Below are 15,827 nucleotides of genomic sequence, written 5' to 3'. Positions count from 1 at the left end.
GTTGTATAAATATAGTATCTTGAGAAAATTGTATTTGCTAATGAAAACTTCCTTGTCTCTATAGCAAGTATATCCAAAGCCTGCTGTTAAAAGCTTAAAAATGGTGGAATTTTTGGGATGACAGAGTAAGGAGCTCAGTGGGTGTTCTCCCCAGCAAAACTGCATTTTAATTGGTAAACATTACTTTTAAAAACAAAAACAAAGAAAAAACATGTAAAGTCTCTAGAAATTGTCCTAAGGGCATATAGCAAATGGAGAAACATTTATTCAAGAAAATCTACTAAATCTCAGAACAGGCAAGAGTCTGAGGCATTTGAGTTAAGATATATTCCATTACCTCCTTCCACCAGTACTTTGTTATAGAAGCTCTACCTCAGGAATGTGCTGAGAAGACAGGGGCTCCCTTTCCCTCCACCTCCTAGTCCTGGGCTAGTTTCATCCTGGAAGAGGGCAGGCTGCTGATGTTTCTCATCTTCAGCCTAGGAGTATAGGTGTATTCTGAGCAGGCAACAGAGGGGATTGACATCTTGGTTCTTCCACCCAGTCCCAGTTCATGTGGTGAAAACTCTACTCCAGGCCCAGTAGGTTAAGAATACTGATTCCCATTGCTACCATCCTAGTTTGCTCATAAGGTAGAAGTTCCATGCCAGGAGGAGTAAGTCAAGAAGATCAGAGGCTACCAACACCCCTTCCACCCAAAGTGCAGGTATCACTGTGGGAAAAGTCAGCTCCCACCCCCAGCCCCAAGTGTAGTAGTACAGAGGTTCTACTGAGGGGAAAAGACATGCCATAAGGACAAAGAGCTCCACATGTCTGAAAGGGACTGACTTTATTTGGAACAGAAAATAGAGAACCTCATGCCTAAAAGCATTATTGAAAAAACTGGAAATCTTGAGGAAAAACAACTAAAAGGCCCAAAGCTCTGATACAAGCAGAATAGTAGAGCATACAGAAATTTAATACAGAGAATCAGGGATAACCAAGAAAAGCCCTCCTGAGACTAAAGTTAACCATGAGTCAGGAAGGCTGTGTATAAGCACTAGGCTGTATCCACCCAGGAATGATCAGAGCAGGTCATGAGACAGACTTGAAAATACTTCCTAAGCTGTACATGGATGGATCAACACAGGGTGGAAGCCTCACCAGCACAAGGGGCTTAAACACAACCTCTGATCAAACACTGAACAACTGTCCTTTCACCACTTAACTTTACTTTTGTTTTTAAAATAAATAATCAGTTATTTATATGTTTGCGGGTCTACTTCTGGACTCTGTTCTGTTCTGTAATCATTTTCTCTATCTTGTTGCCAATACTACACTGTTTTTGATGATTGTAGTTTCACACTGAATCTTTAAATCAGGTAGTGTTAGCACTCCAAATTTGTTCTTCCTTATCAGAATTGCTTTGCTATACTAGGTCCTTTCAATTTTGATTGGGATGGCATAGTGATCAATTTAGAGATAATTGCCATTTCAACAATATTGAGTATTCCAGCTCATGAATGAGGCGTATATCTTGACTTATTTAGGTCTTTCTTAACTTTTTAAAGTAATGTTTTATAGTTTTCAGTGTATAGGTCTTCCACATCATTTATTCAAAATTCATGCCTAAGTATTCCATATTTCTGATATTATTATAAATGGAATTTCATTTAAAATTTCAATTTCTGATTGTTACTTGTATTTAGAAATACATTATTTTTTGTACATGGGTCCTGTATTCAGCAACCTTATTAAGCCCTCTTATTAGTTCTAGATTTTTGGACATTCCATCAGATTTTCTATATAGGCGTTTTATAGTCTTTCTTCTAGCATATAGATGCCTGCCATTTCTTTTTTAGGCCTTACTTTTCTTGTCTTATTACACTGATTATAATCTCAAGTACAATGTCAAATAAAGAGTGGGCATCATTTGTTTGTTCCTGATCTTAGTGAAAAAGTATTCAATCTTTCACTCTTGTTTGATATTAAATATAGGTATTTAGTAGATGCCCCTTATGTCAGAGGTCCCCACAATCATCCTCAGGCTCATAGAAGGATTCACAGGACTCAGAAGTTGTTCTACCCATGGTTACAGTTTATTACAGTAAAGTATACACAGTGAAATAAGCAAAGGGGGAAAAGCTCATGGAGTGGTCTAGAGGAAACCATGTATAAGCTTCCAAGTGTCCCCTCCCAGTGGAGTCACATAGAACACACTTAATTCATATGTGTGTGGCAAGTGCAAAGCACTGCCAACCAAGGATACTCACATGAGTCTAAGTGCTCAGGGTTTATGCTAGGAGTTACTCACATAAGCATATAGCACCCTATGTGACTGACCTTAGCTGCCGACATTCCAGACTTCCAGAGAGAAAGCAGGTGTTACCATAAATCTCACTGCCAGTGTAAACTATCTGGATAAACTGGTAGAGCATAGCTCAAGATGTCAGGCATGCAAATATACTCATTAGACAAACTAAGAGCTCAGTTCTCTGGGGCTAGGCAAAGGACAGTCAACGGAAACAGGTCTTTCTTGAGAACATACATAGTTTGAGCACCCTAGGCCTGCTGAGTTAGTCCTTTTCTGCCTATTGTTTATCAGGTGAGCAAGTTCCTTTCTACTCCTAGGCTGCTGAGAGTTTTTATCAGGGATACTGGATTTTGTCAAATGCTTTCCTGCATACATTGAAATGACCATACAGTTTTTCATTTTAGTTTGTTTTTATGGTGAATTACATTGATTGCTGTTCAAATATTAAACCAACCTTGCATTTTTAGGATAAATACCACTTGGCAATTATGTAATCTTCTTATAAGTTAGACTCAATTTGCTAAAATTTTGCTTAAAATTTTTGTATCTATGGTCTATAGTTTCTTGTACAATCAAAGTTACATCTTTGATTGGTTTTGGTATCAGGATGTCGGCTTCATAGAATGAGTTGTGAAGTATAACTTTCTCTTCAACTTTCTGAAAGCTTGTGCAGAATTAGTATTGTTTCTTCCTTCAGTGTTAGAATTTACCAGGGAAACCATCTGCACCTGGAGTTTTCTTTGTGAGTAGGTCTTTTCTATAAATGTAAACTCTTTAACAGATTTGGGGTTATTCATTTATCTCCTCTTGAGGGAACTCTGGTAGTCTGCATCTTAGAATATGCCCATTTTGTCTAAGTTGCCATACTGATTGACACTGAATTGTCCATAAAGTTCCCTTATTACCTTTTAATGTCTGTAGTGATATTATGTTTTTCTTGCCAATATTGATAATTTGCCTTCTTTTCCCCCTGATCTCTTTGTCTAGAGGTTTATCAATTCTACTGATATTTCTCAAAAAAAGAAATCTCTGCTTTCATTGATTTTTCTGTTTTCACACACACACAAAAAATCTCTGCTTTCATTGATTTTTCTGTTTTCATTTCAATGATTTCCACTCTAAATTTTATTTCCTTGCTCCTGCTTGAGTTTAATTTGCTCTTCTTTTTCTAGTTTCTTAAGAAGGAAGCTGTAGTTCACTGATATGTGACATTTCATTTCCAAAATAGGCATTAAAGTAGCTATAAATTTCCCTTTAAGTACTGTTGTAGCAGCATACCACAAATTTGATATGTTGTCTTCACTTTCTCTTTGAATAATGGGTTAAAGTGTTTTTTACTTACCAAATGCTTGCAGGTTTTACAGATCTTTTACTGAATTCAAATTAAATTCCATTTTGATCAGATAGTATACTGTACATGAATTAAATTCTTTTAAATGTCCTGAGATTTATTTTATGACCTAGAAGATGGTCTTATGAAAGGTTCCCTGTGTAGTTGGGAAAAAAAAAAAGTGTATTCAGCTGTTGTTGAGTATAATAGTCTACAAATGTGAATTAGATCAAGTTAGCTGATAGTGTTGTTCAAGTTCTCTATATCCTTGCTTATGTATACCTATTTATTCTAGAAATTGAGAGAGGAGTATTAAAATCTCCAACTATAATGGATTCGTCTATTTCCCCTTACAGTTCTATTAGTTTTGCTTCATGTATTTTGAAGCTCTTATTATCAGATATATAAATGTTTAGGATTGTTACTGATTAACTATACTCTTTATCATAGGAAATGACATTCTTCATCCCTGATAATATAATTATCTCTGAAATCTTTAATATACCACTCAAGCTTTCTCTTGACTGGTGTACCAATCATAGCTCTCTTTCCATTTAGCATTATACTATTTGTATCTTATTTTCAAAGTGTGTTTCTTATAGACAACTTATAATCAGGTCTTTCTTTTTACTCATCTGACAATCTATGTTCCAATGGAAATGTCTGCAGCATTTACTTTGGTATGATTATTGATATGGTTAGGTTTAAGTTTATCATCTTGCTTTTTGCTTTTGTTCCATGTGTCCTTTGTTCTCCTTTTCATCTTTTTCTAGCCTCCTTGGATTGAGCACTTTTAGGATTCCATTTTATCTCCATTGGTGGATTAACTATAACTCTTCCTCTACACACACCATTTTCATTTCAATTTCATCACTTCCCATTCACTCTAAAACCCATTCTAATTCAGTTTTTCTAGCTTCTGGCTCAATATCTCCCATCACCATCACAAACAAGCAAACAACAAACAACACTTGCTAGGACTTCTAAGGAGCTTCATGTTGCTAAGAGCATGTATGCTCTTTTATCAGTCCTCATCTTCTTTGACCACTCAGTAACATTCCACAGTTTATCCTCTGTCCTGAGTTACTCTTTTCTTGATTTCCATGAAATCATACTCTCTAGATTGTCTTGGATTTTTGGCCACAAGTTCTTGATCTCTTTTGCACCTTGATTTCTATGCAGCCTGTAACTTTTGGGCTCTGTGGGCTCAGTCCTAGCCCCTTTTCTTGTCTTTCTCAACATCTTTGAAACATGGTCCTCAAGAATTATGAAGTAGTTCATGGGCATTTTCAGAGGAAAAATTAAAGGAATTTGTTCATATGCATTTTGCAAAGTTGAAATATAAGAGTAATAATGATTTTCATGAAAACTTTAATTTCTTTAAAGTTACCAACTCACTATGTCATTATAATCAGTCTGTGTTGATCATTTCATATCAGCTAGTGCTCAGCAAATATAGTGGTGTACAACTAAGTAAATTTTCACATCATCTTCAAACAAAGCCTCAATTTACTTTGGTACAGAAGAGACCAAGACTAAAGAGGTATTCCTCAGTTAAAACAGGTAAAGGTCCTGACATCACTGAGAATTTGTCAGTCCAAATTTAATGCCCAATTTAATTGTGAAACAAAACAAGCTATTGACAAAACTTCTTTATTAAATGACCCTGTTGGAAGTCATATAGTATCAATGGCACATGTTATGAGAGAGCTGTTATTGTCACGTGAGTGTTTCAGCATATGTTTTGTCTTAAAATTGAACAAAGCTCTTTGTGGAGGAAACACAAATCAGTTCTTATAGTATATATACCCTGTAATGAGATAAAAGTACACAACTTTTTGTTTTTCTTATCAGTGAAAACTCACAGCACAAGGGAAGGCAGTTTTCACTTAGATGGTGATACTTTCCTGAGCTGTGACATGGATTGGAAAAGGTGCGACCTACTCAGAATTGACAGACCATGAGCTATACAAACAGCAAGAAAAGGTGTTGCTCCAACACTAAAAGGTGTTTTAAACACATGGAACAGTTAGAAGTCAACAATATGCCTCCTAATTGTAATTGAATGTTGAAGGAAATAATGAAAATTAAGTATCAGCAAATCTTGACAACTCAATATGTGCTCTTGAATGTGTGGAAAGAAATGGCAGTGTTTGCAAAATTACCCTTCCTACTCGAGTTTAAAGCATGTCAAGGAAAAAAAAGTGCTGACAAGAGTTTCCAAAAGGACAGATAAGATAAAAATATTTCTTTATGATGCTGATAATACTAATAGCCATTCTTGATTTCCAGAGGCCTACTTAAATATATAGCTAAAATACACTCAGCATCTGAAATAACCTGAATCTATTATTTCAAAGCCAAAATATCCCAATTTTTAATGAGGAGAATAAGATGTCAGATTTTTCAGTCACAAAACCATGCAACAAATGGTTCGATTGCTAGGGTATGATTCCTTCCCAGAATCTGATGGCTTTCTTCATTCATCAGAGAGTGAGACTGATTTTATTATTGTGGATATATAAAGAACACATCCAAATATTACAACAATACATGAACTGATACTTTCCAGAGACTGAAGTAATCAAAGAAGGACTAAGAATACCTTTGCTGCTGTCTTCCAAACGTTCAGGCTGGTTGAAACATTCATCCCTACAGTTACTTAATCTTTTAAGTGTGTCGATTTGGCAATTGATCAAACACTAGGAACAGTCTTCAGGGAGAAATTTTCTCATACTTTCTCAATATGTATTTGATCTTGGCATTCCAAAAAAAATCTGAAAGAACCAGTAAACACCAGTTGCAAATCTTGACAATCTATAATTACAGCATGGAATTTCCTAATTTAGTAGAAATGCAGGGTAAATAAAAAAATCAGAGTATCTGGATCTAATCTATAGCTCTACCTATCTGTCAACAAGTTAGATACATACTTTGTAAGAAGCTACAAAAATATATTTTTCAATAATAAAAACATTAATTTTTTAAATACTACTTTCTTGTTTAAAATTGGTGATCATTGGGATGCCTGGGTGACTCAGCGGTTGGGCATCTGCCTTCGGCCCAGGGCATAATCCTGGAGTCTCAGGACTGAGTCCCACATCGGGCTCCTGTGTGGAGCCTTCTTCTCCTTCTGCCTATGTCTCTGCCTCTTTCTGTGTCTTCCATGAATAAATAAATAAAAATCTTTTTAAAAAATAAAATAAAATTGGTGATCATGGAGCATGGGTACTGAAAGTTTAGGAAATATTGTCCCAGGGGAGCTCACTTCATGCCATGATTTTAAAAGCCATCTAGACAGACTAAGGGCAAAATTGCCACTTCTAGCCCAGTCTTCCCCTCTGAGCTCCAGACTCACCTACCCAATTGCTTCTTTGACTTTATTGCTTGAATGCCTCACCGGTGCACTAAACCCCAAACCAAACTCTTGATCTCTGCCATATCTTCCCCTTTCCAAGTCTCCCCATCTCCACGAAAAAAATTCATTCCTCCCAACTGCCTGTGCCAGAAACCTAGCATTCTTTATCCAAAGTACAGTCTGAAGTGATCCACTTCTATGTCTCTCTCCCTGCTATCACTGATTTAGTCCAGATCACCTTCATCTTCACCCTGGAGTACACTATAGCTCCCTAAGTGGTCTTACAGCCTTTCTGATGGCCCTCTGTATTAGTTTTCAATTGCTGCTGAAACAAATAACCACATACTTCATGGCTTTGAGCAACACAAATTAATTATCTTACACTTCTGCTGAAGTCTGACATGGAACTCACTAGGCTAAAATTGCCATGAGCTTGATTCTCTTCTGAAGGCTATAGGGGTGAATCTTGTTGGCCTTTCCAACTTTTAAAAGCTACCCACACAGGGCATGGGGGTGGCTCAGTGGCTGAATGTTTGCCTTTGGCTCAGGTCATGATCCTGGGGTCCCACATTGGGCTCCCCAGAGGGAGTCTGCTTCTCCCTCTACCTGTGTCTCTGTGTCTCTCATGAATGGATAAATAAAATATTTAAAAAGTAAAAGCTACCCACATTCCTTGCCTTGTAGCCACCTTAGTCTCCAAAGCCAGCAAAGTTGACTATTCTTCCATAGCAACATCTTTCTCAGACTCACTTCTTTTGTCTCCTTCTGCTTTTTAAGGATGTTTGTGATTACACTGGGCCCACCTAGATAATCCAAAACAATCTCCCAATCAAAAGGTCAGTCTTAATTTCCCTTTGCTATGTAATTTAAGATATTCACAGTTTCTGGGGATTAGGATGTGGGTATCTTTGGGAGGCCATTATTCTGCATATCACACTCCTTAGTAAGTAACTCATATTCCACACAACAGCCAGAATGATCTTTTTAAAAACATAGATCTGTTCCTTCCCCTTCCTATATAAAATCCTCCAATGGCTTCCCACTCTTCTAAGAATGAAGTTCAAAATCCTAAACATGTGCCACAGAGTCACGCTTGGCTAGTTCCTGCCTACCTCCTGGCCTCATATCTTGGTTCACTGGGTTTCAGCCACACACAGCTTCTCTCTGCCTCAAACACAAAGCTCCTTTCTGCCTCGGGGTCTCTGCTCACTATTTCTGTGTCTGAATAGCCCTACTCGCCTCCCATCCAACCTTTACTGGATCAATCGATGAAAAAGTGGCTTTCACAGTGTGGACTTACCTGATCTCCCAGCCTAATATTAGCTCCCCCTATCATACAGTGCCATTGTTCTCTCTCTCTCTCTCTCTCTCTCCCTCCCTCCCTCCCTCCCTCCCTCCTCTTTTTTAGAGCTTTTACTGCAATTGCATTTAAATGTTATTTGTGTAATTACTGGCTTACTCTCTGCCTCCCTGCACTAGGCTGCAAGCTGGTAAGGGCTGGGACCTGGTCTGTTTCGTTCACCACTGTAAATGCTGAGGCTTGGAACTGACTGGCTTATGGTAGGTGCTCAATAAATAGATGGGTGCTATCAGATATTATTTCAAAAGCAAATCCAACTCCTCGAGGGTGAGCTGCATAAGTAACAAACCTCAACACTCTGTTTGAGGATTTTGGACCAGGTGCGTCATACTCAGCACTTCACCTCACCCCAAATTTCAAACCTGTTACAAAAGTCTGCCTCCAGCCTGTATCACAATTCTGATACTCCAAAAACCATTAGACTCATTGTCTTGGCCTTGTGCTGTATCTGCTATGCCAACCCTGGGGAGGCCAGGTCATTTCCCTATTGCTGCCCATGCGCTGCACCACTAGAAAAAAAGTTCTCAAAATATGGAAGTTGTTGTTACAAAAAGGTCATGATTTTCTGCAGCTCAGTAATCTTTCTGTCCCTGTGACTTTCCTCATAGGCCCTTCTCTACCTACTTTAAGTCTTATATCCTAAGTCAGACTGGAAAAAGTACGTGTTCTAGAGCTAGAAAGTCCTAGATTTAAAACTTGGTTCTGTCCTCATTCAGAAAGGTCACCAAACTTTAAAACTTAGTTATTATCATCCCTAAAAAAGGGAGGATAATAATTTATTAATTCCTTCTTCACGCAGGCATCAGATAACCTCAGTGTGGGCACGTTTGCTTAGCATCGTCTCAGCCACCAAACACTGGCACATCACACTATTCACTCAGCTTAACTCAATCCACTACTAGAACAATTAGAAAGAATGCCAAGATACAGGTATCCGTATATGAACCCATGATGAAATGTTGATCTAGGAAGACAGCTTCATAGACACTGTGTTCACTACAGAACTTTCGTTTCCAGGAACAAATCCTACCTCCATCCTCCCCCATGCCCAAGACACACTGCCTGACTCAGAAGAGATATTACACAGATATTAGTTACCACCACCCATAACTCCTCCATCCCCTCTCTCTGAAAATGCCCATACTAAGACTTTACTCATCAGATATGCACTTTCTCCATTTCACTCCTTTATCCAAACTGTACCTGCCATTCTCTTTCACCTTTGTGGTCTGTGGTCATTTTGCTTATTTGCCCTTCCCAAAGGACCACTTCTATAAGTTCAACACCTAGCTCAGATTTAACTTATGTTAGTAAACCTTCCCAGTCCTCCAATATCCTCTGGTATCACTTCTGCTCCCCAAACTATATTGCAAGACCCCTAAGGAGCAGACTCTGACTTGATCCATGTTTGTAATGCCCCTCCCCAGTGTCTAGAATGTTTAATATGTGGTAGATACTTAGTAAATAGTTGTTGAGAGGGTGAAGTAATGAGTCAATGATTGGCTTCTCTGGTAATCCAATTTGGGACTAGCAGAGAGACAATCAGTAGAGGTGTCTGTCACCTGGCTCAGGAATAGGGTTAAGACTGAAAAGGTACGTTTGATAGGCATATTCACTACAGTAGTATTTGAAGTCTTGGAGTTCACCAAAAAAAAGGATGTGCTAAGAAAAAACAAAGGTTAACACTACAACATTTCAAGGGTAAAAGAAGGCAGTGTAGTTAAGATGATGATTCAAAGATAAATCATAGGGCAGCTCAGGTGGCTCAGTGGTTTAGCGCCGCCTTCAGCCCAGGGCCTGATCCTGGAGACCCAGGATCGAGTCCCACGTCAGGCTCCTGCATGGAGCCTACTTCTCCCTCTGTGTCTCTGCCTCTGTGTGTGTGTGTGTGTCTCTCATAAATAAATAAAATCTTTTTAAAAAAAAACAAAGATAAATCATAGAAAGGAGAAAAAAATCCAAAGCAATACAGTCCCAGGGGAGAAAAAGAAGAGAGTCCTGAAAAACACCTCTCGTGCATTAATGTTGCAGAAAGACAAGAGATTGGAAGTATAAAGTTCGCTACTATATGTGTTGATTCAAAAGTTCTTGATGAGCTCCTGGCAAGTAAAGTGTTAGGGGCAGAGTTGGGGCTGGAGGGGCAGAGGTATGAAAAAGAATGAAAAAAAGTCTAAGGCTGTTCTTTCAAGAAGCTTGACAGAAAAAGGAGAGATAAGAATCATAGTGCCTACTGAGTCTGGAAGCAACTGTGAATATAAAATAACAGAAAAAGATGGCTCAGCAGGTAAATCACTGCACTAATACACAAATGTTACCACTGCTGTCACCCGGCAACAGAATACAGTAAAATAGGACACGGATAATCATATATTCCTGTTGTCTACTCACCTGTGTGATCCTGAGAAAATAATTTTCCCCTCCCTTAGCTAACTCATCAGATTCTTTTAATAGTATGAGTTCATATGTGGGAAGGAATTAGGGAAGAGTTCATCATTGAAAGTAAGGTTGTAATACTGTGACACATCGGTCTGTAATCTTACAGATGTTTGTCATTTTCGATTTCCTTCATCAGTGAGACAAAGAGAAACTGAAACTCTCTGATATTTAATAGTGACTACTTACTCCACTCCCAGCAAAGAGGAATAAGACAAGTGACACAAGAGGGTAGAGAAAGGCAGGATAAAGTCACAGTATACACAGTTAAGGCAGTGTTGGCAATTCCTTTCTACAGATTTTTGCACCTTTTTTTAATGGGGGTACATAAGTCAGGGCTCCCTCCCTCAGATGGATGGAGAACTGCCGAGAGCTCTCATCAGAACTGAGTGTGCCTGCCGCTTCTGCCAATCAGATCTGCCTTGGCACGGACATTATGCTTGCCTCAAGGTGCCTGGTCAGTGAAAAGCTTGACTAGATATCACTGACCACATGACTGTCTTGAAAGATAAAATTTTGTACTGAGACAAAGTTTATAACTCTTTGGTTATCCTGTTTTAGGTTTCTCCCCCAAGGAAATGTTGCAAGCTCAGTGGTGGTTTTCCAAACTCAAACCATGCAATATAGACTTTTCCTTTTCTGTTTCACTTGGAAGGGGCAGCTGCGTCTGAGTATTACGATGGCCCATATCAGCATAACATTTTCCTAAAGCCACTTGTGAGTAGAATACAGTATCATACAGAAGGTATATTTGCAATAAGAGATATATCTGCAGCTCATAGGTGGTATATTAAGGCCATAGATGTCACCAAAAATACACAGGGAGAAACCAGGCAGAAGTCTTCAATTCAAGCAGCTCACAGGGCCTTCCTTCACAAAGTAGAATTTATTATCTCACTCAATGGTAAGAAATGGCAAACAATTTCAGTTGATGGGTAATGCAAATGTTATCTGCATTTATCTTCAGGATACATTGTGGTTGGTTGGTTTGTTTTAAATTCCTAAGTGTCTGGCTTAGGGTAACATTAAAACTAATTTTCATTCCATGAACACAGCTGGACAAACTGTCCAGATGCCCATCCACCAATATAAACTAACAAATTACCAGAGAAACACAAAGAGAGAATGCTGACTGTATTTTTAAAAACTGAACTGTCCTTATTGGTAGGATTGATATGTTCATAGGAAGGAAACCAGTGTCAGTAAGGAAACCCCGTAGCATTAAGACATATTAGGGTAGCACAGTAAGGGTAAGGGTCGAAAGAACAATGTGGGATTACATGTGGAAGGTTCACCACTATCAACAAAAGTCTGTTTGCTCTAGTGAAATCAAGCAAAATTGTTAGGGTGCCGACAGAAGCAGCAGCAGCATTCCTTACAAAGAAATGAGATGATGCTATAATAAACCAAATGCATGAGATACTCACTAACATCTTCATAATCCTCACAAACGTACAAATGACCCCACAGTGAGCGCTAATGTATAAGTGATGGAGGAGGGAGAATGAACAGTAGGAGCAAAGGACTGTCTCCAGTACTAATCCAGTCCCCTTTGCTAACTCAACAAATATTTACCGAGAGCCTCCTAAGTGCCAGGCTCTCTACTCTAGCCTGAAGATACCAAGTAAACAAAACAGGCGACAAAGGCCCTGCCCACGGGGAGCTTACAATATAGTGAAGAATTTTTTTTTTTGAAATACGTGCCTTTGAGCAAGACATCACCTAGGTGACTAAAAAATCTGTTATGGAGAAACCAAGACAAAAGGGACTGCTAATAAAGACTGAAAACACACACAGCAGATGCACATATGTACATACACACATACACGTACGATGCTACAAAACCAAGATTGCTGATGACAGTGAAACCATCCAAAAGCAGGAAGCCCATCCTCATGATTCTAAGTTACTTTTGCTGACATCAAATACCAGCAATCACTTTCCTCTGATGTGGCCTGATAGTGCGGGATTATAGGTAGGAACAAAACAAAAAACAAAAAAAACTTCGATGATGAGCAGTTACACAAAGACTGGGATGCCACCACCCTGTGTAAGCAACAAAGGCAAACCAACAGACTAGTTTCTGCCGGACAAAAACCTAAAACGTAACAGAATTCACTGACAGACTCTCCCAGTCTTCCGGAACTATATTCCAGAAGTGGGGGGGGGGGGGGGGGGCGGGGGGCGTCAGTGCTGACCGCAGCAAAAGAGCGTCTCAGGCATGAACACGAACCGGGGCAGTTATCTCGGCCTGGGCCCGCGGGCAGCTCACAGACTCGGCCCAACAACTCGCAGGGAGGGGCTCTGCCATCACCCCAGTCAAGGCCTGAGGTGGCACCTGCCCTGGCTCTGGGCACTTCCCCCCTAGCGAGAGCTTCACAGTCCGTGGATGCATAAAAGCAAAGCCGACCAAGACGCAGGCAGGCTCGGTGCAAACACCGGAGTCAAATAAGAGGGAAGGGACGGGGTGGGGTGTGCAGCCGAAAGGTCCAGGTCATCAGTTCTGTCCACTGGAAGAAAAGAACACCTAAGCAGGCCACCGTCGAGAGGTCGGAGCGCACCCCCGGCCCCCGCGTCTGGAAGGAAGGTGGTCCGTCCACTGAAGGGCTGTGAGAAGGGAAAGGGAAGGACGGCGCCCCCGAGGCCCACGCCGGACACCGGCCTCCAGATGCAGGAGGCGCCGGCAGGTGCAGCTGAGGCCAGGGAGAGGGGCGACCGCCAAGCCCCGCAACTCCGACGAGGAAGCAAAACACAAAGGCGGAGAAACCACAGCGACTCAAATAAATCACAGAGGGCTCTAAGCGCCGGGGAGCCCGCGGGGCCATCTGCGCCGCTCGAGAGCCAGGGGCTGTCGGAGACCCGAGGGCCAGGATCTTCGCGGCCCCGGAACTCAACACCCGGCCCGAAGCGGGTGAGGGGGAGCAGTTCCCGGGAACCCCCTCCCGCCCTCTCCCCTATACCCCGCCCATTGGGTCCGCCCCGTCCCGCCCGGCTACTCACCGGATTCGCTTCCCACATAACGGTGGCGAAATCGAGCGGAGAGAGCCTGGGGGAAGGGGCTAGCCGCGGGGTCGGGGTGTTGGGTTTTTTCCGAGGGCCCCGGGGTGCGGAGGGATGGAGAGGCAACCTCTACGCAGGCCGTCCTTCTACCCCGCCCCGTGACAAGCCAGCGTCTTCGGACCACCGACCCTCCCGACTTCCGCCCGAGGCCGGCCAACCAGCGCTGGCCCCGCCCCGCCCCGGAAGCTCGTCCTGCCGCAGCCGCGGCCTTCCGGGCCGGTGGGCGGGGCTTGTGCTGCCGGGGCCGTCGGGGGACCGAAGGGGCTCGTCCTCCCGCCGCCCTCCGGGTGGTCTCTCCCCGCCAAGCGGTCCTCGAGCCCCGCTGCAGTTCCTCCGGTGTTCCCCGATCCGGGTAGCGGCCAGGAGTCCCACGGGCCCAGGGATTCATGTCCGCGGGGCTTGGGGACAAACCTCCCAACCTCCCAATTCTAAATCTCGTCTCTGCATCTCTGCGTCTCTCGTGAATAAATAAGTGAAATCTTTTTAAAAACCTATGGAATACAGGGATGCTTGGGTAGCTCGGTAGGTTAAGCGTCTGCCTTGGGCTGACGTCATCATCCTAAGGTCCCGGTGTCACATTCTGAGTTAGGCTCCCTGCTCAGCCAGGAGCCTGCTCCTCCCTCGGCCTGCGTCTCTGCCTCTCTCTATCTCTGTCTGTGCCTCTCATGAATAAATAAATAAAATCTCAAAAAAAAAAAAGAAAGAAAAAGAAAAAGAAGAAAACCAACCACAGTATCTGGCGTGCAGTAAGAACTCAATAAGCGACAATTACTTCCCAGCCCCCGAGGCGGGCTGTGGAGCACAGGACCTACCCGCAGTCCATGCCCTCATGGAGCTTAGAGTCTAGGGGAGAAAAAGCAAAAAAACAAGTAATAGAGATAAATAAAAAGGTGCAGTAGGGTTTGTAGGTAGCATGGCAAGTACAGGGTTTTATGAGACTATGTTCATCTGGGACAGGGTGTCTGCTTTCCTGTCGTCCCTCTACAGAGCTTAGGCTAAGACCTCAAGGACGTACTTATTGGAGTTCCTTGGATAAAGAGCTCTTTATCTTTATCAAGTAACTCCCAAGAAATGGGGAGAATCTTCTAGGCAAAGGAATAGAATCTACTCAGGGGAAAGGAAAAGGAAACTGTCATATATCTTTCTGAGCTTTTCTATAGCTGCACACATTTTTAAAAATGATCAAGGAATTCCTGCAGATTTAGAACCTGATTCTTTCACTTAATATCATAGGGACAGGGATGCCTGGGTACCTCAGTGGTTGAGCGTCTGCCTCTGGCTCAGGTCGCGATCCTGGGGTCCAGGGATCCAGTCCTGCATCAAGCTCCTTGCATGGAGCCTGCTTCTCCCTCTGCCTGCGTCTCTGCCTCTCTCTCTCTCTCTCTCTCTCTCTCTCTCTCTGTGTCTCTCATGAGTAAATAAATAAAATCTTAAAGAATATATATCATATGGATAGCCTTCACTCCGATACATAAAAAGTAGACTCATGGCATCCCATGATTTGTATGTGAATCACACACACACATTTGAAATAATCCGTTGTGATAGATACTTAGGTGGTTTTCAATTTTTTATTATTCTGTGAACATTCTTGTACAGACATTTCTGTACATTTACCTCCTTGGAATTAATTATTATAAATGGAATTGTTCGGAGGCACTTGGGGTGGCTCAGTTGGTGAAGCATCTGATGGTTTCACCTCGGGCCATGGTGTCAGGGTCCTGAGATAGAGCCCTGCGTGGGGCTCTGCGCTCAGTGGGGAGTCTGCTTGTCCCTCTCCCTCCCCTTCAGCTTCTATCCCTCCCACCTCACTCATGAGCGTACATGCTGTCTCTCTCTCTCTAAAATAAATACATAAAATCTTTAAAACAAATAAGTACTGTTAAGAAGAGTGTGTAAATTCGAAATCTCTAATTTCTTCTTGTAAATGGATTGAAATAGATTTCTTCACCTTATTTTTTTTCACTTTGCTTTTTGCAAATAGTCAACCAGT

General features: G+C 41.6%; 1 protein-coding gene across 4 annotated transcripts in view; it reads right to left on the bottom strand.

Annotated features, from left to right (window-relative positions):
* The window catches only part of PARP11 (poly(ADP-ribose) polymerase family member 11), a 43,976-nt gene extending 29,976 nt beyond the window's left edge, over window positions 1–14,000 (bottom strand). For 2 of the 4 annotated variants that reach the window (XM_072799324.1, XM_072799328.1), the window contains exon 1: window positions 13,775–13,993. In XM_072799324.1, the coding sequence (XP_072655425.1) occupies window positions 13,775–13,792 (18 nt within the window). In that variant the 5' untranslated portion in view covers window positions 13,793–13,993. Of the gene's footprint in view, window positions 1–13,774 lie in introns of all 4 variants that reach the window. The other 2 variants (XM_072799327.1, XM_072799326.1) reach the window with 2 other exon arrangements.
* Between the last annotated feature and the right edge of the window lie 1,827 nt (window positions 14,001–15,827).

The sequence above is a fragment of the Canis lupus genome, chromosome 25 (genome assembly GCF_048164855.1).
Source record: "Canis lupus baileyi chromosome 25, mCanLup2.hap1, whole genome shotgun sequence".
NCBI lineage: Eukaryota > Metazoa > Chordata > Mammalia > Carnivora > Canidae > Canis > Canis lupus.
The sequence above is the reverse complement of the archived record's forward strand: the minus strand, read 5'-3'. Positions and strand labels throughout refer to the sequence as shown.